General features: G+C 42.5%; 1 protein-coding gene across 4 annotated transcripts in view; it reads left to right on the plus strand.

Moving 5' to 3' along the window:
- Window positions 1-27,543, plus strand: part of RPS6KA3 (ribosomal protein S6 kinase A3) — a 147,056-nt gene that overhangs the window by 112,202 nt on the left and 7,311 nt on the right. For 2 of the 4 annotated variants that reach the window (XM_087871355.1, XM_087871356.1), the window contains exons 16-20: window positions 9,829-9,918; window positions 10,815-10,973; window positions 11,280-11,441; window positions 16,741-16,817; window positions 17,734-17,851. In XM_087871355.1, the coding sequence (XP_087727481.1) occupies window positions 9,829-9,918; window positions 10,815-10,973; window positions 11,280-11,441; window positions 16,741-16,817; window positions 17,734-17,851 (606 nt within the window). The remainder of the gene's footprint in view (window positions 1-9,828; window positions 9,919-10,814; window positions 10,974-11,279; window positions 11,442-16,740; window positions 16,818-17,733; window positions 17,852-27,543) is intronic. The other 2 variants (XR_015728253.1, XR_015728254.1) reach the window with 1 other exon arrangement.

Consider the following 27,543-nt stretch of genomic DNA (forward strand, 5'->3'; position numbering starts at 1 on the left):
TAGGGATTTGGTGTTCACCTGGAGGCCTGTCTGAACAAGCTGCTACTGTTTCTGGCTGCTGGTCATTTTGGGTAGGTTGGTGTTTGGGAGGAGGGGAAGGGGTGTTGGGCCAACCCCTAGCCTGATTTTTTGGTATCCATCTTCCCATGTGATGGTGGGGCCCCATTTATCTAGTCAAGCCAGGCCTAGTATGATCGATTCTGACATCTTTGGGGTTACTATAAATCTTATAAGTTCATGATGTTTCCCCATATCTAATCTAATCAGTTCAGTAATGTGGGTGGAAGGGACTCCCCCAATCAGCGTGCCATCCACCTGGTAAAATTTAATCGGTTGTTTTAAGGGTGTTGTTTTGATGCCCAGCTGTTCTACAATTTTAAGGCCGATTAGACATCTGGTATAGCCGGTATCTATTACTGCTGGGAGTTCTGTTTCTTTCCCTGTTTCTGGCAGGACTAGTTTTACTTTAATTGAGAAAGGGGTGATGGGTGCACTCACCATTGGGTCTTCATCCCCGCTGGGCTCGTCGGGAGGTGCTCCTGTAGCCGGAGGGTCCCCCCTCTCTTCAGTGGGGAGGGGAATCTCCACGGCTTGTTTGGCAAATCGGCTGGTGTCTGGGGTTTTCTTTGGAGCCCTCCTGCCTCATGCAGTTGTGGCGGGTCGTTGTTGTGGAACTGGGACAGGGGCCAGGCACTCAGAAGCTCGATGTCCTGTTTGTCCACAGCAATAGCATTTAATCACTCACCCCCCTGGTGGAGGGGTGTGTGCGATTTGCAGGTTTTGAAATGGGCTTTTTAGGTAATGCCCTACGAGGTGGTTGCTGTGCTGGTGTTTGGCTGGGGGGGGTTGGTGGACTTCTCTGTCTAGAGCAATGGACATGGTATAATAGTCATGGAGACGCTTAGGTACCCCCCGGATCCCACAGGCTTTTCTGACTTCTGGGTCGATGGCTTCCTTGAAGTAGTGCAGGAGTATGCGATCAGGCCAATGGCCCAGATTCCCTGCGACTTGCCTAAAGTCCCATACAAAGTCTTTCATTGGTTGGTTATCTTGCTTCATGACTTTTAGCGTGGCTTTGTGTTTATTTACACAGTCTGAGTCGTCAAAGCGGGACCGTAGCAGTGTGATAAAGCCATTGATATCATACAGTTCAACAGCGCCGTCATCGTGCATCTGGGCTATCCATTCAGAGGCCTCCCCCTCTTCATCCCATCTGAGATTGCCGACACCAAGTCCCGTTCTGATTCGTATTGGTCACCATACTGATCAATGTGAGCCCAGACCCTGCTGAGGAAATAAGCTAACTTGGCTGGTGTTCTGTCAAAAGTTGCTCTGAAGCGGGGTGGTGGTTGCCTTGCAGGTGGGGGGGCGTTGGCTGCGGCTGGTTGGGGGAGGGGAGCTGGTTGCTGAGCAGCTTGCTGCACTGGAGGGGGGGCATTCCAGGTGGCTATTGGATTAGTCCCCTCTTTGGTGCCCCTGGTTGTTGCATTCCAACAGATTGGTGTGAAGGTAGCTGGGTTGGAGGGGGGGCGGGAAACGGTGTCAGTTGTTGGGGGAGGGGGCCTGGCTGCTGAGCTGCTTGCTGCGCTGGAGGGAAAGGTATTCCAGCCAGCTGCTGGATTAGCCCCCCTCCCCCCGTGGTGCCAGGATCGCTGAGGCATAGGAGGGGGGCCAGGGGGATCCCTGGAAGCTTGGGACAGACGGTGCGGAATACCACTGGCACTGGATCCATCCCTGGCCTGGGTAGAAAGCTCAACGGGGCAGTATGCTCTCCGCAGGAAGTAATGCTAACACAGGCTGGCGAGGGGCCCAAAAAGGGGGGTTTTGGAATCCCACTGCTGCAGGATGGCCATGGTGCGTCAATCCTTCCAATTCGCTCCTGGCCGGGGAGGGGGAGGGGCTGTGCTCCACTAACCCCCCCCCCATCCTTGTCCTGGGCCAGGGAAAGTGAAAGTAGGTTGCGCTAGCTGCCATCTCACCTCAAGGGTTTTGAAGAGGGTGCGTAACTCCCCACTTCCATCCGTTCAAAGCACTCAGGAAATCCAGACAAGGACTGGCTCCACATTGGGTGTGGCTGGTCCCAGTCCCGGGAGTCGCCGGAGCCCACAGCTGCCTCCATCCTCCAGTCACTCACGTGGCGACTTCAAATCTCCTGAAGCTGGGTCAGATTGGCAACTCTTCCAGGACTCTGATGCCTTGGGCCGAGCCCCAAGCCGAAGGGCTTTCTCTGCAGCCTTCATGGCCCGTTCCATTTCTTCAGGGGAAGAAAGCAAGGGTTCAGTACTTCCTTGAGCCCCCAGGCCCCAACAGCTCCTTCCTTCTCTTCCATCTTCACTGAGTCTTCGCACCACCCAGGGTTTAGGTAGATGCTGGGGCTCGGCACCCCCAACAGTCCCTTTAGGGGGTGCCGTTAGGTTTTAGTGAGATTCGGGATAATGTCAGCGTTCCAGAAACACACACACACACACACCGACTCCCAGTAAAGACGCAGAAGCAGGCATTTTCCAAAGTTCTCTTTACTAGAAATAGGTAAACTGGCACATCTGGGAAATCCCGAATCTGAAAAGCCCAGGCTTTCCTTCAGTAATACAAAGCTCCCAAAACCACCCCCTTTCTCATCAATCAATCACATGGTCCAATCAACGTCTGTTCCACCTAAACCCAGCCCTTGACCACTCCTCCTCCAGATGCTAGATCACCCTGGCCTTGACCGATAGGAAGAATGCTATTCTGTCTACTAATTCCCCTCTCCTAAACCCCCTCCTACTTTCCCACACGTGAGGAGGTGGCAGCATTGAAGCTTCCGGCCTAATATGGCTTCCAATGCTGACAGGTGGAGTAGGAATCGGCCGTGGTGTCATCTCATGGTCTGGATGCAGGGCAGTTGGGTGCTGGTTGCCTTGGCACAGGTAACAACTCACCTTTGCCGTGCAGTCTTTGGCTATATGCTCCTTAGATTCACAGCACTTGAAACAAACTCTTTCGTTCAGGGGTTTCTGGCGGAATCCACTGCACCTATTCAGAGCGTGCGAGGTCTTGTGCAGTGGACAGACAGGGCCGGATTTAGATGAAAAGAGGCCCTAGGCTATTCCACTTATGAGGCCCTTTCACCAGTGGTGGGATTCAATTTTTTTAACAACAGGTTCTGTGGGCGTGGCTTTAGTTGGGGGTGTGGCTTGGCAATCATGTGACTGGGTGGGCGTGGCTAGCTGGTCACGTGACTGTGTAGGCGTGGCTAGCTCGTCATGTGATCGGGTGGGCGTGGCTATGTGCATAGACTTTTTTCAGAGGGCTGAAAAAAGTCATTTCTGACTGGGTCTCGCACTTTTGACCGGTCCTCACACTTATGACCATCCTCACATTTATGCCCGTGCAGCTTTCTTAACAACCATGTCACTCATTTCACAACTGCTTCTCTTCACCATGGTGACAAGATAGGGCAAAAACGTAAAATGTGAGGACAGTCGTAAGTTCAAGGACTGGTCAAAAGTGCGACCAGTCAGAAATAACTTTTTCAGCCCTCTGAGTAGTCCATATGCATAAAAGGATACAGCAATAGAGAGGGATGAAGGAAGGGAAGGGAAATTAGAGTAGGAGGGAGGGTAAGAGAGGGAGGAAGAGAGGAGGAGAAGGAGAAAGGAAGAGGAAGTAGGGAGGAGAAGAAGAGGGGGAGGAAGAGAAAGTAAGAAGGAAAGAAAAGAGAGAGGTGGTAGGTTTGAGGAGAAAGATTGCTGTACAATAAAAAAGATGAAAGGGAAGAAAACCAACCCCAAACAAATATAAAGATATTAAGATAAAGAATGAATTGTTAAACTTTAAAGAATAAAAGAGAACAAATATGAATAAATAACAATAATTAGAAACACACATACAAACATACAATGTATTTTCTTTGAACAGAGTATTTGGCCGGTTCACAAATTTAAACAGTGTTTAGTCATTTCAATTAAATTTACAATTTCTATATTTCCTTTTTGCCATATTTATTCCTCATCTAAAAAACCAATATTACCCTTCATCCTCATCTCTAATCTTAATCAAATTCAATTTTTCCCTTCTACTCTATATTATACCCCTTCCCATTGTCATCTATTTTTATATCCATCTTCACATTGGTTAATTATGTAATATTACAGTTGTTTAATATAAATTCAACATTTTAATATAAATCAATTAGTTATATAACTACCTTTTTTGTATATTAATCAATATGAACATGAATATTCCAATTATTTCCATGCAATCCAATTTCTTACAAATCAATTAATTATATTTACCAATAATAATAAACCAAATAATTTCCCCCATATATTCCTCCAAACCACAACTTAACCATTTCTGCTTTCAGAAATATACAATTAATAGTATCTCAATTATTACAATTCCCTAGTTAAGTAGAGCTTTTTTTCTTTTTGTGTTTTAAAATCTCCTCTTTTTCCCTAAATTTCCCGTTGTTTGCACCTACCTTTTTTGGTGAGGAAAAAGAAATCTGCCTGCCTAATTTTCCAACATGCAAAGCCAACAGCCTGCTTTACTTTCTCTTTCGTTTTTCAGTATAGCTAGGGGGAAAAAAATCTGCACTCTTTCCAAGCAAGCAAAAGAGCACTGAGCAAAACAGCTGAGAGCAAATCAGCTGGGGGTCGGGAGCCAATCTAAGCAAGGGCTAATTAGCCTCTGCTGAAGTTCCCGGGGCCAATAAAATTACAAAAAAAACACCGAACCCTTTGTTAAATTGCTGGCTCCCCCGCCCCTCGCCCACCATTATTTATTGGCAATAAATAGTGGTGCGGAGGGGTGGGGCAACCCAGCAATTTAACAAACGGTTCGGCTGCACCACTGGCTCTAGGGCGGCTCTTTGAAGCCCCGTGGCAAGAATTTGAAGTTTTTTTTTCCTCTAGCCATCGGAGGCAGCAATAGATGGGGAGTGGGCGGGGTAAGCGAACGGCCGGCGATCCAACAGAGCAGAGAGTGAGGGTGAGTGAAGGCTGGAAGCTGCTTTCTCCATCCGGAGCCGGTGGGGAACCACGTGGCAGCCCACGTGGATCCCAGGCAGCGGAACTCAGGCTAGGGAAGGGGTGGGCAATTGTGGCTCTTTTACAACCTGTAGCCTTCAACTCCCAGAATTCCTGAGACAGCCAAGCTGTCTCAGGAATTCTGGAAGTTGAAGTCCACAGGTTGTAAAAGAGCCACAATTGCCCACCCCTGGCTACGGTAGGCCGGCGCCGCGCAGGTGGGAGGCGAGGGGCGGGCGAACCAGCAATTTAACAAAGGGCTCGGCCGAACCCCCTAGAACCCCCAGAATCCCACCACTGTGTAGGCCCCTCTTGATCTTGAGGCCCTAGGCTGAAGCCTAGTTAGCCTATAGGAAAATCCGGCCCTGTGGACAGATAGGATCTTCCTTTGCTTTCTAAGGTCGATGTAGAGCTTCTGTAGAGAGCTTTACATCTGAGTTCCTTATAGGCAGGGTGACAACCTCCGTGTTAAGCACTGACACAGAGGTTTTTCCTCTTGCAACCTGCACTGGGCTCTTTGTCGGACTGGGGTTATGACTGGTTCCTTTGGTAGATGGTAACTATTTTTCCGTAATGCCAAAGCTTTCAGGGTCAGTGTATAGCTCCATTTGGTAGTTGGCAAATGTTAGGAGACGTCATTGTAGTTCGCCTTCTGACCATTGGGGTGGTGTGGTTGATGCAGTACACCTTTTGGCCATTAGGGTGTGTTGCTTACGTAGTAGCGTGGTTGGTGCAATACACCTTTTGGCCACTAGGGTGTGTTGCTTGCGTAGCGGCGTGGTTGGTGCAATACAACTTTTGGCCACTTTTGGCCACTAGGATGCTGTAATCTAACTAATGCTTGGGTTAAACTGGTTTTAGCGTGTTCCTTTGTATAGAACTGCAAAGAAACTGTCCGATTTGGAGACCCTAAGAGGCTTTCTTCGAACTTGGGTTCCTTTGGACTTTAATTCCTTGCCCTATAAAGGGGATTTAGCTTTCCAGTATTTTCTTCAAGCAAGATTCAAAGTAACAGCATGCACTGTAGCTAGATTTTAATGGGTTATTTTAAGGGTAATGGGTTTTAATGTTTTGGGAAGCCAATTCGATTTAATTCTGTTTTTAAATTATTTTAAATTTTGTATTGTATGTATTTTAATTTTGGCTGTGCACCGCCCTGAGTCCTTCGGGAGAAGGGCGGTATACAAATTTAAATAATAAATAAATAAATAGATAATTTCTCTGCATCAGATCTTTTCCTTACAAAATGCCTTTGCGACTTGGTCTTCAAATGCAGATTGAGCTGGCTAGGCTGGGAGAAGCAGAGTGTATCATGCAAATTCAATCTCCATGGAGACCATGTGGCTCGGCTTGCTTTGTGCTAAAATAAGGCTTTTTTCTTTTACTGCCGAGTTAAGCTTCTAAAGCAACATACACACAAAAACTTTGCAAAAATACTATATATAATGTTGATGACAAAAAGTATATATGTAGAATGTTGTGTAGGTGCTGTGGGTGGTGGGAGTTTTGTTTGTTTTGTATTGTCTTTGTATTTTTGTTTATATTTTAACAATAAAAATATATTTTAAAAAAAGAAATTTTTTTTTTTGCAAAGGTGATTTGAATATAGAAAGGTATTTCCTCTTTGTTCCAAGAAGAGAAGAGGGGGCTAACCATTCTCTGACCTTTTACTGCCAGGCAGAATACTTTTCTCAGTTAAATCCAAATGGAATTTGGGATGTAAAGAGAAGGAAAGCAGGTTTTGTCACTTCTATGGCTAAGCAAAGGTCTCAATTAGGTGCAAACAAAGTCTTTTTTTTTTTTAAGTTCTGCGTAGAGAAGAGCACTTTTTTTTTCTTCACTCAAACATAACATCCATCATTGTTCCAAGAGAAAGAAAAGGAGGGGGTCAGGCAGTCTACGTCATTTTACTGTTCTGTTCCCCAGGCATCTGGCTCCACTGGGAACAGGCAGCTAAACTCTAGCAAACAGGTTTTCATACAGATCATTTATTTGGGTATCCTCAAATATAGACTTGGTGAGTCATGGTGAGATTCATCCTTCTTACATAATCTGTTCCATTTCCTAGTGTAAAATGACGGTAGATCTGTCCCCCTGTTCAGAAAGCATGCTTCTCTCCTCCGTGGCAATTCATAATGGCCGGGCTTTGTTCTACACCTCCAGGCAGAGAGCCTCAGTGGCCAATCAGACACACAGATGTGGTCACACGTCATGGACTACATTTCCCATAATGCAATCTCTATCTACATCTCTCACAGTGCAATCTCTTAAGGAGACAGCTCTTAATTCTTAGGGTAACTAATTCACTATAATTCACCATCTGAGCAGCACATTACTGGTGCGCCCCCTGGCCTCTTACAGCCGCTACCCACACCGGAAAGACCCTGGGGAGCGGTCTCATTGGACTTCATAGCTGAGTTCCCCTCATCAAAGGGCACCACAACCATCTTGGTGGTGGTGGACATGCTCACCAAGACGGCTCATTTTATTCCGTGTGCGGGTCTTCTTATCTCACGGGCGACGGCCTAGTTATTCATTGCCCATGTGTTTTGGCTGCATGGGTTACTGGATCGAGTAGTGTCTGACTAGTGGGTACAATTTACAGCACACTTTTGGCAGACCTTACGGAACTGCAGGTACAGGCATGTCTGTCATCCGCCCATTACCCCAAGACTGACGGAGGAATAGAGAGGATGAACGCCATCTTGGAACAACACCCAACAGGACAATTGGGCGGAGGTGCTGGCTGTGGAGGAGTTTGCCTACAACAATGCTCAGTATGCATCCACCCATGTGTCCCTGTTCTTCAACAGTTACGGCTTTCATCCATGGCTCTTCCCGTTGGCTCTGTCTGACTCCCCAGTTCCATCCGTGGATACATTCCTCCAAGAATTGAAAGCCATGCACCAAGTGGTTCGGAACCAACTGGAGAAAGCCAAGGAGGACTACAAACACTTCACAGATTGGCATCGTCAAGACATCCCTCCGTTAGATGTGGGCGATCGGGTTTGGCTTTCCACACGATACGTGCCGACGGTGTGGCCATCCAAAAAACTTGATCACCACTACTTGGGCCTGTTTCCAGTCGAAGCAGTGATCAATCCTTGGCATTTCGCTTATTCCTGCCATGGACCATGCGGATTCACCCAGTCTTCCACAGGTCATTGCTAGTACCAGTATTGGCCGACAGTCCGCACCACCGGGACTGGTAGCACCTCAGGGAGAGACGGAGTATGAAGTGAACAGCATTCGAGATTTGAACTTGCCAGGAGTCCTTGCATTCCTTGTTGGCATTCTGGACTAATTATCTGGATCTTTTGCTCCCTGAACCCCTTGCTTTGCTCTTGTTTTGCCAAATACATTTGGGATTTATTGCTATGCAGCCTTGGTGCAGATAGCGCTGGGCTGGACTAATTGCAGCCAGAGGCTGCTTGAGGTTTGTGTGTGGGTTTGTTATCATTCTGCTCTGGGACTTGCCAGAAACATGGGAGCATTTGGAGCAATAAAGGGGCGGTTTGAACTGCCAGCTGTTTGTGTTATTGCTGTGCTGTGCCCTGGGTCATCACAAGCGGCTTGGCAGTCAAGGGACCTGTCCAGGGGCTCACTGGATTTTGGTTTTACCCCTCTTCCTGACTTTAGCAAATTTGTGATTGTTAGGGCTACCTGGGCGAAGGTGGGGATGAATTGGCAGTAAAAGTTCGTGAAGCTCAGGAAAGTCTGTAGTTGCCTCCTGGTCCAAGGGGGTTCCCACTTTAGTATTGCCTTCACCTTACTGGGATCCAACTCCACTCCTTCATGGGAGATCCAGTATCTCAAGTAATCTAAGCGGGTCTTGTGGAATTCGCACTTAGACAGCTTCACGTAGAGTTGGGGTTCCTGCAGTTTCCTGGGTATGGCTCTGACTATCTTTGTGTGTTCTTCAGGGCTCTTGGTGTATATAAATATATTGATCAAGTACACCAAGACTTTCTTGTACATGTGCTTGTGCAGAACCTCATTTATCAGTTGTACGAATACTCCCAGATGCAGGATACCCCGCAGATGTTCTCTTAAGCTCACTGAGTGCATCTCTGGCTTTTCAGCCCTGAATTTGGGACATGTGCCCGCTGGCTGCACCCCTGCCCTGATTTGTAGTACCATCAGGCCTCTTTAGCCATTGGCTCCTCTGGTTTATTCCTCTCCTCCGATTCCTTGCCTGTTGCCGACATCTCAGGTCTTTGGCCTCCTGGTGAGATCCAGGTAGGCACTACTGTGAAAACTGACTCCCATTTGTCACATTCAACAAAACTCCCAGCTCTTTAGATTAATCAAGAATGTAGCTTTATGAAAAATCCATCTAGGCATGGCAGAAGCAAAGTCAGTTCTGGGATTTTTCCCACAAAAAGCCACATAGGTAACTCCCTTTTCTGGGCCACCCACAATTCATAGTTCACCAGTTGAATTCTGTTTTTTTTGCTGTGGGAAAAGCTGTCTACTTTGGTCAAAACTTTCTTCATCACTTGGCTTTGTAGATAACGTCTCCCTGGCAACAGATGGTTCACTTGCATTCCACAGTCTCCCTCTACCCTTAGGAATTCACCACCCCATCCTGACACTCTTTGGCAAAACTGCAAGAGAAAGCAGGCACAGGCAACTATGGAGTCGAGTCAGGTTTGATAGGAGTCCCCTGATTTTTAGCTCAGTGCCTATAACAACCTAACTTTCTCTTTAATCAAGGGGAAAATACTGTTTTGAGTTGGTTGTTGTTATAAAAAATAATTTAATTAGTTGTTAGTATTGTATAAAATTATTGATTTATATATATTTGCTCCTCTAGATTATAGACAAGAGTAAGAGAGACCCTACAGAGGAAATAGAAATATTGCTACGATATGGACAGCATCCAAATATTATTACTCTTAAAGATGTAAGTAGATAATATAAGCATCTTATGGTAATTAAGTCATTAATATCAATGTGTTATTTGCCTTCTATTAACTATTAGTTTAGAAAACTTACTTAATTTTGTCCAGCATTTGTAATGCATATATCCTGGGTTTTCTCTGGAGCTGTAAATCTTTTTTAACCCCAAATATTTGACAGACTGTTTATTTAGGTTGAAAGAGGTGGAATTCTTCCTTGGTTGACAGAAGCACAGATCAGCGAAATGATCAATCTTAGTAAATAGGCCCACAGCCTTCGGTGTAGAAACACGATCTTAGAATATTGATAGATTGATGATTGCTTTCTAAGGACCTGATGTAGTGAGTAGTGGTATTGATAGACCGGCAGGTTTGGCAAGCATATCCTTGCTTCTTACACAAGTGCTGCTACTCAGAGTTCCTCACAAATAGGGTGTATAATCTTGTACAAAGCGTAAACAAAAGTTTATGGAGCTGCAACAACAACAAAAGAAAAACACCCCTAAAAATATTACAGGTAGTAAAGAATAAGTTACCTGTTCTTTTATTTTTCATTCATTAGATAGTGGGAAATTCTTTTTCCACTCAGCTATCATTTTGGAAATCAATTAAAATAACTTTTCACATTGCCAATTGAACCATCAAACTCTTGTTATTTATTATTCTTTTCCTTTCTGTGATTGTCATCCAATTTTAGATTTTTTAAATCTTATTTAAGTTGCAGTGATTTTTTTAACTGAGTTATCCTTTATCTTGTGATATTTTCTGGGTTCTTCAGATATCACATACTATTTCAGGAGGTGATAACCAGTATTTTAAGCAGGTCCATTTCTTTTGTGAAATCATTTTGTATGTCACTTTCAGGTACATGATATGATTGGATATTTAATGTTATTTTCAGGTATATGATGATGGAAAATATGTATTTCTGGTAACAGAACTCATGAAAGGTGGAGAACTGCTGGATAAAATCCTTAGGCAAAAATTTTTTTCTGAAAGAGAAGCTAGTGCTGTGTTATTGACAATTACAAAAACTGTTGAATATCTTCATGCACAAGGGGTAAGTCTGTCTTTGTCAGCTATCTATTTTTAAAATCATTATTAGGTTTTTTTGAAAACAAACCTCACAGTCTCTTTTAACAACTTTTATTGAGAAGAAAGAGATGGGTTTACAAGAACTCCTGCAACTGAACTGTTTCCCATGTAAAACCAATGTGTACCAAGGAACAGTAGAGACTTCTTTATTTTTCTGGCTGTTTTTCTGCAAAGCTGCAGAAAAACTGGCAGATCTTTTCAGAATCATGAAGGAACTTGCAGATGATTTTGCATAAAAATCACAGTAATTTTTTTCTTTGTTTTTCTTAAGGTTGTACATAGAGATTTGAAGCCTAGTAATATCTTATATGTTGATGAATCAGGTAATCCAGAATCTATTCGAATTTGTGATTTTGGCTTTGCAAAGCAGCTGAGAGCAGAAAATGGCCTCTTAATGACACCCTGTTACACAGCAAATTTTGTTGCTCCAGAGGTAAACTATTTGTTATTTGTCTGCATTTCCTGTCTAGAAAAACATGTACTCTGGAAATTCCTTTTTTTTCTTTAAATAAATGTATTAATTTACAGTTATTTAATGTAAATTAAATAAGTGTTTATTTAATAATAATTTTATTAGAAAACTATAGGCAAATATATTAAAAACAAAAAAAATCTTAAATTTAAAAAAGATAGAAATCAGAAAAATAAGAGAGAAGTGGGAAAGCCAAACTAAAAACATCAAATTTTCGAATATGACTATTTATTATATAATTGCATGAAAGGGATAAAAGAATCATACTGTGAATTTGAAAAAAAATGTTATTCTAGGCCAGGCTTGTCAAACTCAAGGCCGGTGGTCCAGATCTGGCCAGCAGAGTGCTTAGATCTGGCCCATGGGGCCACTCTGGAAATAGTGAAGGACTGGCTCACAGTGCCTCTACCAGTGAAAACGGAGTTCTGCCCTAGCCCTGTTTTCCCTGGTAGAGGGTTTCAGGGGGCCGTCGCAGCCAAAAACAGAGCTTGGGAGCCGGTTTTCTCTGGCAAAGTGCTTGGGCCACCACAGGTGCCCCTGACACGAGTGATGTTGAGCTGGCCACGCCCACTCCCCCCCCCCCCGAGGTCAAACACAACCCTGATGCGGCCCTCAATGAAATTGAGTTTGACTCTGTTCTAGATGTTAAGGAATGGCTTTTAGAAATAGATAATTTAGCAAAGGCTTTTTCTGGGTCTAAAGATACTAGTAGATTCCATCCTGTACTTGACTATATCCAGTATATCAACTAATAAACATATTGTCTGATGCCTGATGATTTTTTGTAAACCCTGATGTAAATTATATGTGGTAAAACATTTTGCAGCTATGCAGTATGTAACCAGCATAATAAGTACCTTAGTACAGTGTTTGCAAACCTTTTCGGCAATGAGTGCCAAAACGGGAGTGCGCACAGTGTGGGTGGAGCACCGGAAACCAGAAGAACAACTTCCCAGCATGCATGGTCTTTTGGTTTCCGGCGTTCCCGCGCACGCAAAGACCAGCTGGTCAGCGCACATGTGCACGCCGGAACCCGGAAGAGCGATGGACGACGGCTGGCATGCCTGGAGAGATGATTCTACGTGCCACTTCCAGCATGCATGCAATAAGTTTGCCATCATGACCTTAGTATAATCCTTAGTATAAAACAATGCTGGCAGTTTAACATTCTGAAAAAGATTTATTACTTACATCCAAAAGATTTACGACAACTCAGCAAAAGCCTTGTACCAGTCCTTTGAAAAGCCATTCAGGCCAGGAGTATTACATTTTTCAATAGCTGTTTAGAAACCAATAGTTCCTGGAGCAATAGGAGAGCTTTCCAGAAATCTGATTATTAAAAACTGAATATCCACCAGACTCAAGTTGATTGCTTCATATTGGTCCCCCTTATACAAAGTACTGTATATATTGGCTTATAGAAAAAAGGGGGAAATGATTATTAATAACTTCAGAAACAAAAGGCAATCTAATCATCCTTAGTGACAATTTCAGAATCTTAAAATCTATTTAAACAAAATTTCTAACTGTTTGTGCAGAACACTTTTTCTCACTTCCTTATAAAAACATAAGTTACAGTATATACTGTAGATAGTTCTCACTTAGTGGTTACTTGATCAGTGACTGTTTAAAGTTTATTTATTTATTATTTATTTATTAATCAAATTTCTATACCGCCCTACTCCCGAAGGACTCAGGGCGGTGAACAGCCAAGATAAAATACAGATAATACAAATATCAAAAAATCCCTTAAAATTATTAAATATTTCGGCCGAAACACAGATTAAAACACCCAATTTGTAAAATCACAAATTAAAAAATTTAAAAATTTAAAAGATGGGAGTTAGGCCAGGCCAGCTTGCTGAAATAGAAAAGTTTTGAGAGCATGGCGAAACGTGCGCAGGTCCGGGATCTTCCGTATCTCTGGGGGGAGCTCGTTCCAGATGGTAGGTGCCCCCACAGAGAAGGCTCTCCCCCTGGGGGCCGCCAGTCGACACTGTTTGGCCGACGGCACCCTGAGGAGCCCCTCTCTATGGGAGTGTACTGGTCGGTGAGAGGCTATTGGTAGCAGAAGGCGGTCTCGTAGATACGCCGGTCCGATGCCATGGAGCGCTCTAAAGGTGGTAACCAAAACCTTGAAGCGCACCCGGAAGACCACCGGGAGCCAGTGCAGCTCGGGCAGGAGGGGGGTCACATGGGAGCGCCACGTCGCTCCCATAACCACCCGCGCGGCCACATTCTGGACCAGCTGGAGCCTCCGGGTGCTCCTCAAGGGGAGCCCCATGTAGAGAGCATTGCAGTAGTCCAAGCGGGAAGTAACGAGAGCATGAGTGACCGTATTTAACGAGTCCCGATCCAGAAAGGGACGCAACTGGCGAATCAGGCGGACCTGATAAAAAGTCCTCCTGGCCACGGCCGTCATGTGCTCTTCTAAAGACAGCCGTGAGTCCAGGAGGACACCCAAGTTGCGAATCCTCTCCGTGGGGGCCAGTGACTCGCCCCCAATAGTCAGTGATGGCACCAACTGACTATATCGGGATGTCGGAAACCACAGCCACTCGGTCTTGGATGGGTTGAGCCTGAGTCTGTTTCTCCCCATCCAGATCCGCACGGCCTCCAGGCACCAGGACATCACTTCAAGGGCATCATTGGGGTGGTCCGGGGTGGAGATGTACAGCTGAGTATCATCAGCGTACTGGTGGTACTTCACCCCGAAACCACGGATGATCTCACCCAGCGGCTTCACATAAATGTTGAACAGAAGGGGCGAGAGGACCGACCCTTGTGGCACCCCACATATAAGGGGCCTCGGGGTCGACCTCTGCCCCCCTGTCAACACAGACTGCGACCGGTCAGAGAGAAAGGAGGAGAACCACCGTAGGACGGTGCCCCCCACCCCTAACTCCTCTAGCCGGTGCAGCATGATACCATGGTCGATGGTATCAAAAGCCGCTGAGAGGTCTAATAGGACCAGGACAGAGGAACAACCCCTGTCCCGGGCCCTCCAGAGATCATCAACCAACGCGACCAATGCCGTTTCCGTGCTGTACCCAGGCCTGAAGCCCGACTGGAACGGATCCAGATACGACGATTCATCCAGGTACTGGGGGAGCTGTCGCGCTACCACACTCTCAACAACCTTCGCAACGAAGCGAAGGTTGGAGACTGGACGATAATTTGCCAACACTGCCGGGTCCAGGGAAGATTTCTTGAGGAGAGGCCTCACCACCGCCTCTTTCAAGGCGGCAGGGAAGACACCCTCACTCAAGGAAGCATTTATAATCCCCTGGAGCCAGCCTCGTGTAACCTCCCGAGAGGCCAGCACCAACCAGGAGGGACACGGGTCCAGTAAACATGTGGCTGCGCTCAGTCTGCCCAGTATCTTGTCCACGTCTTCGGGCGTCACAGAATCAAACTCTTCCCAGATAATACTCACAAGACCTGCCTCTGTCCTCCCCGCTGAATCTACCCAGTCAGAGTCCAGATGTTCCCGAATCTGAGCGATTTTGTCATACAGATACTGTACAAAATCCTCGGCTCTACCCTCCAAGGGGTCCTCCCGCGCTTCCTGGTGGAGCAGGGAGCGGGTCACCCTAAACAGAGCGGCCGGGCGATTATCTGATGACGCAATAAGAGTGGCAAAATAGTTATACTTCGCCACTTTTATCGCCACCAGGTAGGTCTTAATATGAGACCTTACCAGTGTTCGGTCAGATTCAGAATGGCTGGCCCTCCAACCACTCTCCAGGCGTCTTTTCCGGCGCTTCATCTCCCTCAGCTCCTCGGTGAACCAAGGAGCCAGGCGAGATCGACGCCGGGTCAGAGGCCGCAAAGGCACGACCCGATCCAAAGCTCCAGCGGCCGCCCTATCCCAGGCGGCCACCAGCTCCTCAGTCGAGGCGTGTGCCAGAGCCTCAGGAAATGGCCCAAGCTCCGTCTGGAACCTATCAGGATCCATCAGGCGCCTGGGGCGGTACCACCTCAATGGTTCCGCCTCCCTGCGGCGGGGTGCGGCGGTTCGAAGGTCAAAGCGAAGGAGGAAGTGATCTGACCATGACAAGGGCTCGATCACTATATCCCCTATCTCAAGATCACTCTTGATGGTGTTGGATGGTGCTGAACAATTGATACTTATAACCAATCCTCAAACTTCCAGCTATCGCACCATCCCTGCAGTAACATGATGTTGATCTGGTAACTTGGCAACTGGCTTGCACTTATGATGGTTGCAGTGGTCCACAATCACATGATTGCCATTTGCAGCCTTCACTGACAGCTTCCTACAAACAATGGGGAAAGTTGCAATTATTCTGGCAAGTCTCCTTTTCCCAGGAGCAGCCACCTCTGAGCCTTGAATCATTCACATATGCCACTGTAGCCACCTGCACACCCTCCCCCACCTCATAGCAGTCACCCCCTGTGCTTAAAATTGCTTGTGGGTTCTGTTGCAGCCATCTGTGTCCCACCCGCCATTGGCCACCTCTCCACCACGGGCGTGAAATAACTTGCATGCACCGCTGCAGCTAACTGCATATCCCCCACCCACCCAGCATCAGCCACCTCTGAGCCTGAAAATGTTCACATATGCCACAGCAGTCACCTTCATACCCTCCCTCAGCTGACAGCCACTTAAGTTCCTGCTGATCTGCAAGCCACTTGGTACTTCAACTTTCCTCACTGACTTTGATTGTTCTTAATCCTACATATGGGACTATATATGCATTGGCCAAGCCTCAAGGTTTATGGAACATTCCTATCTTTTCCATATTTTTAAAGAATTTGAGGGTGATGATCATACATAAAGGAAACCAAGAAATTGGATTTGTGGCGTTCTACTTATCTTTGAATTACATGAGGTGTAATTATTTGAACTAAATGGATTCCATGAGATGGAGAAACAACTGTGCAAATGAATTTATCTAAACTATTTTATTTTAATAGTGCTATATTGATTACCCATAATTTATGTTAATGATTTATTTCAGTTTTGGTTTTCTTTCTTTTATAGTTCAGTGATTTTTAAACTGTCATTTTTACTGCAATGATAGAGTTTAAATTAATTTAATAATTCAAATATTGTTTATTAAAATATTCAATTATTAAATTAAACTATCCAATTTTTATTGGATAATTTATAATGGATACAGCAATTTCAGTTTCTCAGTGATTCTGTAGTAAAAGTAGCATTTACAAAAGTAATATTTACAATTAAGAATAATTACTTTTTTTAATGATTTAATTAATAACATGATTCCCATAGGTGTTAAAAAGGCAAGGGTATGATGTAGCATGCGACATATGGAGCCTTGGTGTCCTTCTATATACAATGTTGACTGGGTATGTTTGTATCAATTTACTTTGTCCTGTATCTATTTATTGCTAAAAGTTTCATGTCTGCTGGGCTAAACCATGTATCACAGGGCAAACCTTTTTGAGCCAAGATACCTCAATCAGCTAACATATAGAATATATGGATTCAAAATCCAGGATGCATAGCTTTAGTGGAAAGGAAATTTGGCAAATTTCATAAAACATTTTATAATATAAAATTATCATAAAGCATTTTATGATATAATGCAAAATATCATGAAACATTTGTTGTGGTCATCTCCTGATGTTCAACAAGGATTACTTTCAAGGCAGATATAGCTCTGAATAACTTTGAATTTTTAAGAACTTTTCAAGTTCATGAGAAGCTTGGAGAAAATATATACCTATTAATCATTTTCAAAGAGTTCACTTGTCATAGTTCAAATTGTACTACTTCTAAATCTGTTCCAGTACTGAACAATTTTAGTACTGCTATATGTAATACATTACTTTTGTTTCCTAATTCTTTTTGAAAAGCTTTTTGTTCACATTAGTAATTGGTAAGCAGTTATATATCTCATGAATAATTATTTTTACAATTTATATTAATTACAGGTAGTCCTTGACTTTTTCACACTTATGATAGTTGCAGTGTCCCATGGTCATGTGATCGCCTCCTGAGATCTTCTGACAAGCAAAGTCAATGGGGAAACCAAATTCACTTAATAACTGTGCTATTAACAACAGCAGTGATTCACTTAAAAACTGTGGGAAGATCATAAAATGGAGCAAAACTCACTTAACAAATGTTTGAGCAACATAAATTTTGGGCTCAATTATGGTTGTAAGTCGAGGACTACCTATAATTAGTATGTCAATCCTGATAATGGAATTGAGCAGAACGTTTAAAAAAAAATATGTTAAAACTATTGTCTTTATTTAGTTATACTCCCTTTGCAAATGGTCCTGATGATACCCCAGAAGAAATTTTGGCACGAATAGGTAGTGGGAAGTTTTCTCTCAGTGGTGGATATTGGAATTCTGTCTCAGAAACAGCAAAGGTATGTCAATCATTGTTCTTGAGAGCTCATTAGGTAATACAGAATATAAATCAATAAGTATTAATAATAGCAAGTTGCATCATGTTTTATGAGTATGGTTTTGGGGTTTTTTTGCTTTGCTTTTTGTGCCTTCAAGTCATTGGGGTTTTTTAAAAACATTTTTTTATTTATATCATATTAAAAGAGAAATTGGACATGGTGCAACCATCCTGGCATTATCTCCGCTATACACATTAAAGTATAACACAAGTATCTTACATGCTAAGCATACCTTGGTAATTATATACACATATTTGACCCCCTATATACCCTTATATTTACATATACAGTATTATATCATCTTTTGATCTATACATCTTAATTATTTCTTGTTCCGACTTCCATTTCTCAAATCCAGCCATTGGTAAAATCTATTCCAAATCTCAGTATTCTGTCTCTCCTTTGTTTTTTACTTCTAGTGTCAATCTGTCACATTCTGCACAGTCTAATATTTTCTTTATTATCTCCCTTTCTAGAGGTATATTCTCATTCTTCCACTGTTGGGCGTATATCATTCTCGCTGCCGTTATGATATGCAATATTAAGTATGTTAACCCTTTACTGTAATCTTCTGTTATGATTCCTAATAAAAATATTTCTGGTTTGAATTCCAATCTTTGTCCAATCATTTTTTCCAGCTACTTCTGAATCTTTTGCCAATACTCTTTTGCTTTTCTACATGTCCAGCATATATGGTAGTAGGTGCCCTGGTCACATTTCCAGCATATCGGTGATAAATTTCTATACATTTTGGCCAATCTTGCTAATGGTAAATGCCACCTATAGAACATTTTATATAAGTTTTCCTTCTATGATGTGTCCAGGGTTAATTTCCTATTCCTTTCCCACAATTTTTCCCACTTTTCCAGTTCAATATTATACCCCAAAATTTTTGCCCATACCACCATTCTCTTTAACTTGCTCTTCCTCCATTTTATAGTCTAATAAGTATTTATACATTGCTTTAATCATTTTCTCATCTGTCCCTCATAGAAGTTTGTCTAATATCGTTAAATATCTATTAATATTCCACGCTTTCACATCTTTCATATAGAATTTGTAAATATGCCCGCCATTCCAATTCTACCCCTTGTTTTTTAATTGTAGTCTCGTTTTTAATTTCCCTTTTTCATCTAGAATATCCTTGTATGTAACAATTTTCCCCCAATTGATAAGATTCGGATGGACCAAAGCTTCTAAAGTGGAGAGCCAGATCGGTATTTTCATATAGTTCTGTTTTTTTTTTTATTCCATACTCCCAATAGGGACTGTCTTATATAGTGTCTTTCGTGTGCCACTTGTCTTCCATACCAGAGGAATGCATGCCACCCTGCTTGAATATCATGACCTTCTAGTATTAATAATCTCTTGTTCCTTAAAGTTATCCATTCCTTCACCCAGGTGATCGTTGCTGCTTGATAATATAACTCCCAGTCAGGCAAACCAAACCCTCCTCTTTCTTTGGACTCTTGGAGTAATTTCAATTTAATTCTTGACTTCTTCCCTTGCCATATAAATTTTGACACTATTTTATTCAAATGTTCAAAATATTTTTTCTCTAATTTTATCGGCATGTTTTGAAATAGGAAGAGTAGTTTGGTCAGGACATTCATTTTTATTGCTGCTATTCTGCCCATAAGGGAGAATTAAATGGTCTTCCATCTCTCCAGATCTGCCTTTATTTGATTTATTAATTTAATATAATTGTCCTCCTTAATCGATGTACACCTTGCCATCAAGTAAATCCCTAGGTACTTCACCTTCTTCACTAATTGAATATTTATTCCCTTAGTCAAATTATCTTTCTATTTATTTGTCATGTTCTTGGCTATCATTTTAATTTTCTCCTTATTTACTTTTAGTCCGACTACTTCTCCGTATTTGTTATGGGGTTGTGTTTGCTTTTAATCTTTATCTCTATGTGCCTCTATGAGGTGTTTCCGGTTCCTGGGTGTTGCCTTTGAAGACGCTGTATAAGCGTTGTTTGTTAATTTTAAATTGGTTAATAAAAGCATATCTGAAACATGGTGTCAAAAGTGGTTCGGCCCTGAAAGTGGAGCGTTTGAAGTAAAAAATATAGCACCATGGCAGATAATATACCACTGCCGCAACCCATGCGAGTAAGTGAGGACTCTAGCACTAATTGGGAAAATTTTAGGGCAGAGTTTGAAAATTACTCTTTGGCTACAGGCTTAAATGATAAGCCGGCAGCAGTACAAGCTGCCACATTAAGAAGATTGATGGGTGCAGAATGCCTTCATATTTATAAGCATAGTTTAACTCTTACAGAAGCGCAGAGGACTGATACTAAGGCTATTTTGGATGCTTTGGAAGCTTTCTTCAGACCGCATAAGAATGTTATATATGAAAGATATCTTTTTGGCAGCTGCACGCAGGAAGAAGGGGAGACGATAGACGCCTTTGTAACACGCTTAAAGGAAAGGGCGGCAAGTTGTGATTACGGTTCCCTGAGAGACGAACTCATCCAAGACAAAATAGTTTTGGGTGTTGCCAAGGAAAGTACACGCCACCATTTATTAAGGGAACATGGTTTAACCTTGCAATCAGCCATAGAAATATGTTAGACTACTGAACTTACAGATAAACGGCTGATGGCGTTGGAGCGAGATAAACAGACCAACTGTGTTAATGTAGCTTCCAGGCACCAGCCAAATGTGAGGAATCGTCAGCAACAGCAGCAGTTCAAACAGAAGCCTCGCAATTTGTCAGCAGACAACCACACACCGTGTAAATATTGTGACAATGTCCATGCACGTGGGAAAGATCGGTGTCCAGCGTATGGTAAAATCTGTAGGGTGTGTGGGAGGCTGAACCATTTTGCTGGAGTGTGTCTGGCGACAAGGAAGTTGCATATGGTCGAGCAAACGCCGGACTTAGAGGATGTATCACTGTTTACCACTGATGCGATCTATACAAAGGAATGCATTGGTGCAGTACATTCAAAAGGCAAAAAGTGGTTTGTTAATCTTAAATTTAATGATATAACTCAATCTTGTCAGTTGGACTCAGGGGCAACATGCAATGTGATGAGCCTAAAGGACAAAAGAAAATTGGCACCTGAGACACCCCTTCAGCCTAGTAGTGCCACATTAAAGTTATATTCAGGGGAACTGATGGAGTCACTAGGCTTATTTTATACAGAGTATAACATACGTTACTCACAAATTGGAATTTGAAATTGTGGATGTAGATCAAAAGCCGTTACTGTCAGGCTCAACGTGTGAGCATTTGGGACTGATGCGATTTAACATTCCGAGGGAGTTGCATAATGTTGAAACCTATTCCTCCAAAGCCTTGGGGAGACCATTGATAAAGCACCAAGTCCTCCAAGTTTATAGGGAAGTGTTTGAGGGCCCTATTGCATCTGTGCCCGGAGAAGTTCATTTTCAACTTGATCCCGCTGTCCCTCCAGTACAAAGTGCCCCGCACAATGTCCCTATAGCCATTAAGGCACAGGTTAAAGCACAGTTGGATAAATATGAAGCAGAGGGACATATTGTTTCAGTAGCCGAGCCAACCAACTGGATAAGTAATATGGTGGTGATTAGGAAGTTGGAAAAGATCCGAATTTGCATCGATCCTAAGTTTTTGAATATGGCCTTGAAACGATCACATTACCCAATGCCAACGTTAGAGGATGTTTTGCATAAGCTGCCTAAGGCACGGGGTTTTACACTTGTTGATGCCAGGGATGCCTCCTTACAGTGTAAACTGGACGAAGAGAGAGGAGAGTTTTGGACTCCTTGGGGCAGAAAGAGGTGGCTTAAACTGCCCTTTGGTGTATCTGGAGCACCAGAGACCTATCAAAGGAAGCAGCAGGAATTATTGAGTGGCCTCAGCGGAATTGAGCCTATTGATGATATCCTTATAGTTGGGTGTGGTGACACTGATGATGAAGTGGAGCATGATCATGACGGGAAATTGATGGCACTATTGGAGCGGTGTAAGCAGGTGAAGCTGAGGCTCAGTATAAAGAAGCTGCAGTTTAAGGTGCGAGAAGTCCGCTTTCATGGACATATTTTAACATCACAGGGGTTAAAAGCGGACCCAGACAAGATCAGAGCTATTGTGAACATGCCACCGCCTACTAATGCTAAAGCAGTGCAGAGATTCATTGGCTTTGTCACATATCTAGCAAAATTCTTGCCACACTTATCTGAGGTTTGCCAGCCCTTGAGACGTCTGTTGGATAAAGACGCAGTTTGGCACTGGCTCCCTAAACATGACCAGGCAGTGCAAGAGATAAGAGCCTGGATAGCTTAACAGACAGAGCTCTGTAATTTAACACCAGCTGTCTGCAATTAAAATAAGATCGAATCCCGCCAGGCTCAAGGTTGACTCAGCCTTCCATCCTTTCTAAGGTAGGTAAATTGAGGACCCAGTTTGTGGGGGCAATAAGCTGACTTTGTATAAATATACAAAAGTATGAAGGCTATTGCTTAACGCATTGTAAGCCGCCCTGAGTCTCCGGAGAAGGGCTGCATATAAATCAAATTAAAAAAAGAGAGAGAGAGAGAGATAAAACGCTTAGTTACTACTGCTCCAGTATTAAAATACTATGATGTCACAAAGACGGTTACTATTCAAAGCGACTCAAGTAAGAACGGTCTGGGATGCTGTCTGTTACAAGAAGGTCAGCCAGTTGCATATGCGTCCAGAGCGCTTTCGCCAGCAGAGTTAAACTATGCTCAGATCGAGAAAGAATGTTTAAGTATCGTATTTGCTTGCCAGTGCTTCCATTATTACCTTTATGGTAGAGATATAATTACAGTTGAAACTGATCACAAACCGTTAATAACTATATTCAAAAAGCCTCTTTTGTGTGCCCCTAAGTGTTTGCAAAGCATGATGCTCAGTTTACAGCATTATAATCTTGATGTATATCAGCAATACCCTGAGTAGAGCCACAGTAGATCAGACAGCTACGGGAGGAGAACATGAATATCAGACGGTTTGTTGGCTGCGACAGGAACAAATATGTTTTGCTGAAATTAACCAAGCAGATTATTTTAATGTTACGAATCAGTGGTTACAGCAGTTGAGGCAATATACGGACGCTGACGTGGCTCTACAGACACTAAAGAATATCGTGCTGAGTGGGTGGCCGGATGTGAAAGAGGCAGTTCCCATGATTGTAAGAGAATACTGGTCCTTCAGAGATGAGATCGCTGTACAAGATGGCATTTTGTATAAGGGTCCAAGAGTTATAGTGCCAAAGTTATTGAGACCGGAGATGTTATTGCGCATCCATTCAAGCCATATTGGTGGGGAGGCATGCTATAGACAAGCCCGTGACACATTGTACTGGCCGAATATGTGAGGCGAAATTGAGGATTTTGTCAGTAATTGTACCATCTGTAATGAATATGCATATCGGCAACAGAAAGAAACTATGATGTCACACAAGATACCATCCCGACCCTGGCAGATCATTAGTATGGACTTGTTTAATTATGCAGGTCCACTTGATAATAGTGGACCATTATTCGGATTATTGGGAAATTGACCTCCTTCCAGACCTTTCATCTGAGACCACCATCAAGAAATGTAAGTCTCAGTTTGCACGTTACGGGCAACCAAATATAGTGATTACAGATAATGGTCCTCAATTTGTAAGTCTGCAATTCAAGAAATTTGCTGCTAAATGGGAGTTTGATCATATTACTTCATCGCCACGTTATCCGCAAGCGAATGGAAAAGCTGAATCAGCTGTAAAGATTGCTAAGAACTTATGTAGGAAAGCACATGGCGAATGTAGCAATCTGTGGAAGGCTATTTTACATTGGAGGAATATTCCAACTGAAGGTATGGACAGTAGCCCAGCACAAAGATTAATGTCACAGAGATTAAAGACGTCCTTACCCGTGGCAAATAAGTTGCTTGAGGCCGTGGTGATACAAGGGGTCCCAGAAAGGCTACGGCAGAAGAGGCAAGTGGCGAAGGCCAAATATGATAGATCTGCAAGAGACTTGCCAGAGTTAAAGGTGGGAGAACGAATTCAGATGAGACCACTGCCTGGAGATCGGATTGGCCGTTGGGAAAAGGGTACCTGTTTACAACAAGTGGCACCTCGCTCCTATTTGGTGGAGGTTGGAGGAACCCGATATCGGCGGAACCGTGTGGCTGAGCAACCAGACTCCTCATATCCAGTGGGTGGGTCAGAGCCAGTTGCCAAGCCAAACCTACTTAAGGATAATAAAGAATGCCCGTCTGACATTGATGACAGTCCTGAGCAAGTTGGTGTGTCTGGTGATAGCCAAACATCCGAGGCTTCAGAAAATGGCGAGCGAAGAGATCCGCCCTGCGTGAGAGAGTCAGGTGTGAGAGAGCCGGTTGTTACTCGGAGTGGTAGATGTGCACGCCCCCGATAGACTCAATTTGTAGAAAGTGTTGCTGTTATTAGAAAAGGGGAGATGTTATGGGGTTGTGTTTGCTTTTAATCTTTATCTCTATGTGCCTCTATGAGGTGTTTCCGGTTCCTGGGTGTTGCCTTTGAAGACGCTTTATAAGTGTTGTTTATTAGTTTTAAATTGGTTAATAAAAGCATATCCGAAACAGTATTCCTCCAATACCTCCATAAGTCTCAGGCCCGGTTTCAGTGGCTCCTCTAAAATGAAGACTAAGTCATCTGCAAAAACTTGCAATTTATAACTCTCTTTTAATTTCCAATCCTTTGATCTGCGTATCTTTTTGAATTATTCTCATTAATACTTCCAAAGTCAATATAAACAACAATGGTGATAGCGGACACCCTTGTCTTGTGCCTTTCTGAATCCTAAAGTTTTGTGTTGCCTCTCCATTCACTATTACTCTGGCCTCCTGTTTAGAATATATTGCCATAAACATGTTTATAAATTTATCACCAAAATCCATGTGTCTTAGTTGTTGTAACATAAAATTCCATTTAACATTATCAAAGGCTTTTTGGGCATCTAGAAACATCAATACCACTTGTATCTCACTATGACTTTCATAATATTCTAACATGTCTATATTATTCTCATGTTGTTCCTTATTTGTCTTTTTGGCAGAAAACCATTTTGGTCCACATGTATAAACTCGTTTAGAAACCTTTTCAATCTTTCCGCTATTATTGACATAAATATTTTATAATCTGTGTTCAACAGCGAGATAGGCCTATAGTTTTTAATTAATCAGCATCTTCTTTTGGGATCAATGTAATATTCGCTTCTATCCATGATGGTGTATTTTCGCTTCATTCAGAACTGCGTTATATACCTCCAGTAATACCTCCAACGCATCTTGTAGTTCTTTGTACATTTCTGTTGGCAACCCATCTGGGCCTGGTGTTTTGTTGTTCTTTTGTTTTTTTATTGCCTCTAATAATTCTGGCATCCTTATTTCTTCATTTAACGTGTTTCTTGTTTCTTCTGGAACTTTAGGCAGTAAGGCTTTCTTTAGACATTGTATTGCTTTGTTTTCTGAATAGCTTTCTTTATCCTCATAGAGTTTCTTATAGAACTCCTGAACTATATTTTTTCCCCTCATTCTGATAACATATCTCTCCTTCATTTTGCAATTTTACTAATCCACCTTTTCTCCTTCTGCTTCTTCAATTTATAAGCTAACCACCTCACTGTTTTATTTGCATTCTCAAAGAAATTTTGATTGATTTTCTTTATATGTCGTACCAACTCCTCCTTCTCAAGAATATTCAGTTTATGTTTAATTAAGTCCATTTGTTGTTTTAGCTCTATTTTTTGAGGTTCCCTTTGCAACTCTGCCTCAACTATTCTATGTTCTTCTTCTAGGTGTTTCTGTCGCTATTTCTGCTCTTAGTTTTTGTATGATATAGCAACTCCCCTCATGTATGCCTTCGCTGTGCCCCCTAGGTTATGTAAGGATGTATCTTCTTTCTTGTTTTCTTTAAAGAAAAGGCCTATTTGCTTTTCCATTGTTAATCTAAATTTTTCCTCCTTTAGAATTGACCTATTTAAGATCCATCTTACAGAGGTTTTTTTGCCCTTTCCAACTAACCCTCATTGGGTTGTAGTCTGCCCAAATGTTTGTATCTATTTCTATTTCATTCACTTCTGCGTTTAATTCCATCGACATCCATACCATGTCGATTCTAGACCAGGAATGGTGCCTATTGGAATAATATATGTATTGACTCTTCCCCTGGTCTCTCTCTCTCCAAATATCCTGGATGTTTAGTTCATCTACCATTTTAAAGGAAGTTCTAGGTAGTGTTCTTCTAATTCCTTTTTTAATTTTATTACTTTTGTAATCTAATTTTTTGTCTATTATGGCGTTGAAGTCTCCTAATATATAAAAATTGTCACACTTTATGCCTCAAATAATATTGTGTAATTTATTGTAAAATTGTTCCTGTCCCCCATTCGGAGCATAGATTTTTACTAATAAAACCCGTTTCTGATTTAATATTACCTCTACAATCAAAATCCTTCCCTCTTCATCTTTATAAATTTGTTTAACCGAAATTATCTCCTTAATCTATAATACTACCCCTCTCTTCTTTTGTTGTGACAGTGATACATATATTTTCACCAATTTGGGGTATTCCAGTAACTGTGTTGTTCTTTCATGTGGACTTCTTGTAGTGCTATTATATCCAAATCATATCTATCTAATTTATTGAAAGCCTTTTTCCTTTTCGTGGGAGCATTTAGTCCATTAATTTTCAGTGATAAAATCTTCAACTCTTCTTGCATTCCTCTACTTAGGTCTTAATAGTTCTTCTTGTTCTGATCTCTCTTAGTTCCTTAGGTCTTTCCCCCTTACTTTCCTGTCTTTCTCCTTTTTCTTTCTCCCACTTTTTCAATTGTACTTCGCTTTTTTCCACGGCTGGTATTCTTTGGTCTTTTTCTACTATTACTTCCCTCTCTTCTGTTCCTTCCTCATTACCAAAATATTGGTTATAGAATTCCTCTGCTTTGTCCAAAGTATCCACTCTGTATCTCTTTTCTCACTAGGATACCTTCCGGTGTCAGCCATCGAAAATTGATGTTGTATTTAGTCAGCAATGATGTTAGGAATTGGTATGGTCTTCGCAATTCTCTAACTCTTCTTGGGACCTGCTTAAGGACTGTCAATAGTTTCCCTTTGTATTCTATTGGTTCATCTCTTGTCCTGTGAAGCACTTCGTCCCGGTTCGATTTCTTCACCAATCTGACATGTACTTCCTTTGGAAGATTGTGTTTTCTCGCGTAATTCGTGTGGATTCTACAGGTCTCGTCTATTTCCGTCGACATCTCTTTTTCTGTTCCTAATGCTTTCGCTATTATTTCTGCCATAATATCTGGAAGGTCTTCTTCTTTCTACTCTCTTATATTCTGAAAACGTATGTAGTGCGCCGCTTTTTTTGATTCCAGAAAAATAACTGTAGATTCTAATTCCTTATTTGCCTGGAATAATTTTTCACTAATTTTGTCCACTCTTTTTTCTTCCCTTTCCATCCTTTCTTCCATCTACAGTTTCTGTTCATTTTTGGTAATCTATTGCTGAAAAAATTCAAATTTATCATCCATCTTTTGCATTTTTTCTTTAAATTCTCCCATATCATTTTTTACCCCTCCTATCTCTTTTTTCATTTCATCGTGGTTCTTTGTCATCATTTCCTGCACTGATTACAGCATAGCCTGCAGATG

The sequence above is a fragment of the Pantherophis guttatus genome, chromosome 5, assembly GCF_059756535.1.
Source record: "Pantherophis guttatus breed Tessera chromosome 5, ASM5975653v1, whole genome shotgun sequence".
Taxonomy (NCBI): Eukaryota; Metazoa; Chordata; class Lepidosauria; order Squamata; family Colubridae; genus Pantherophis; species Pantherophis guttatus.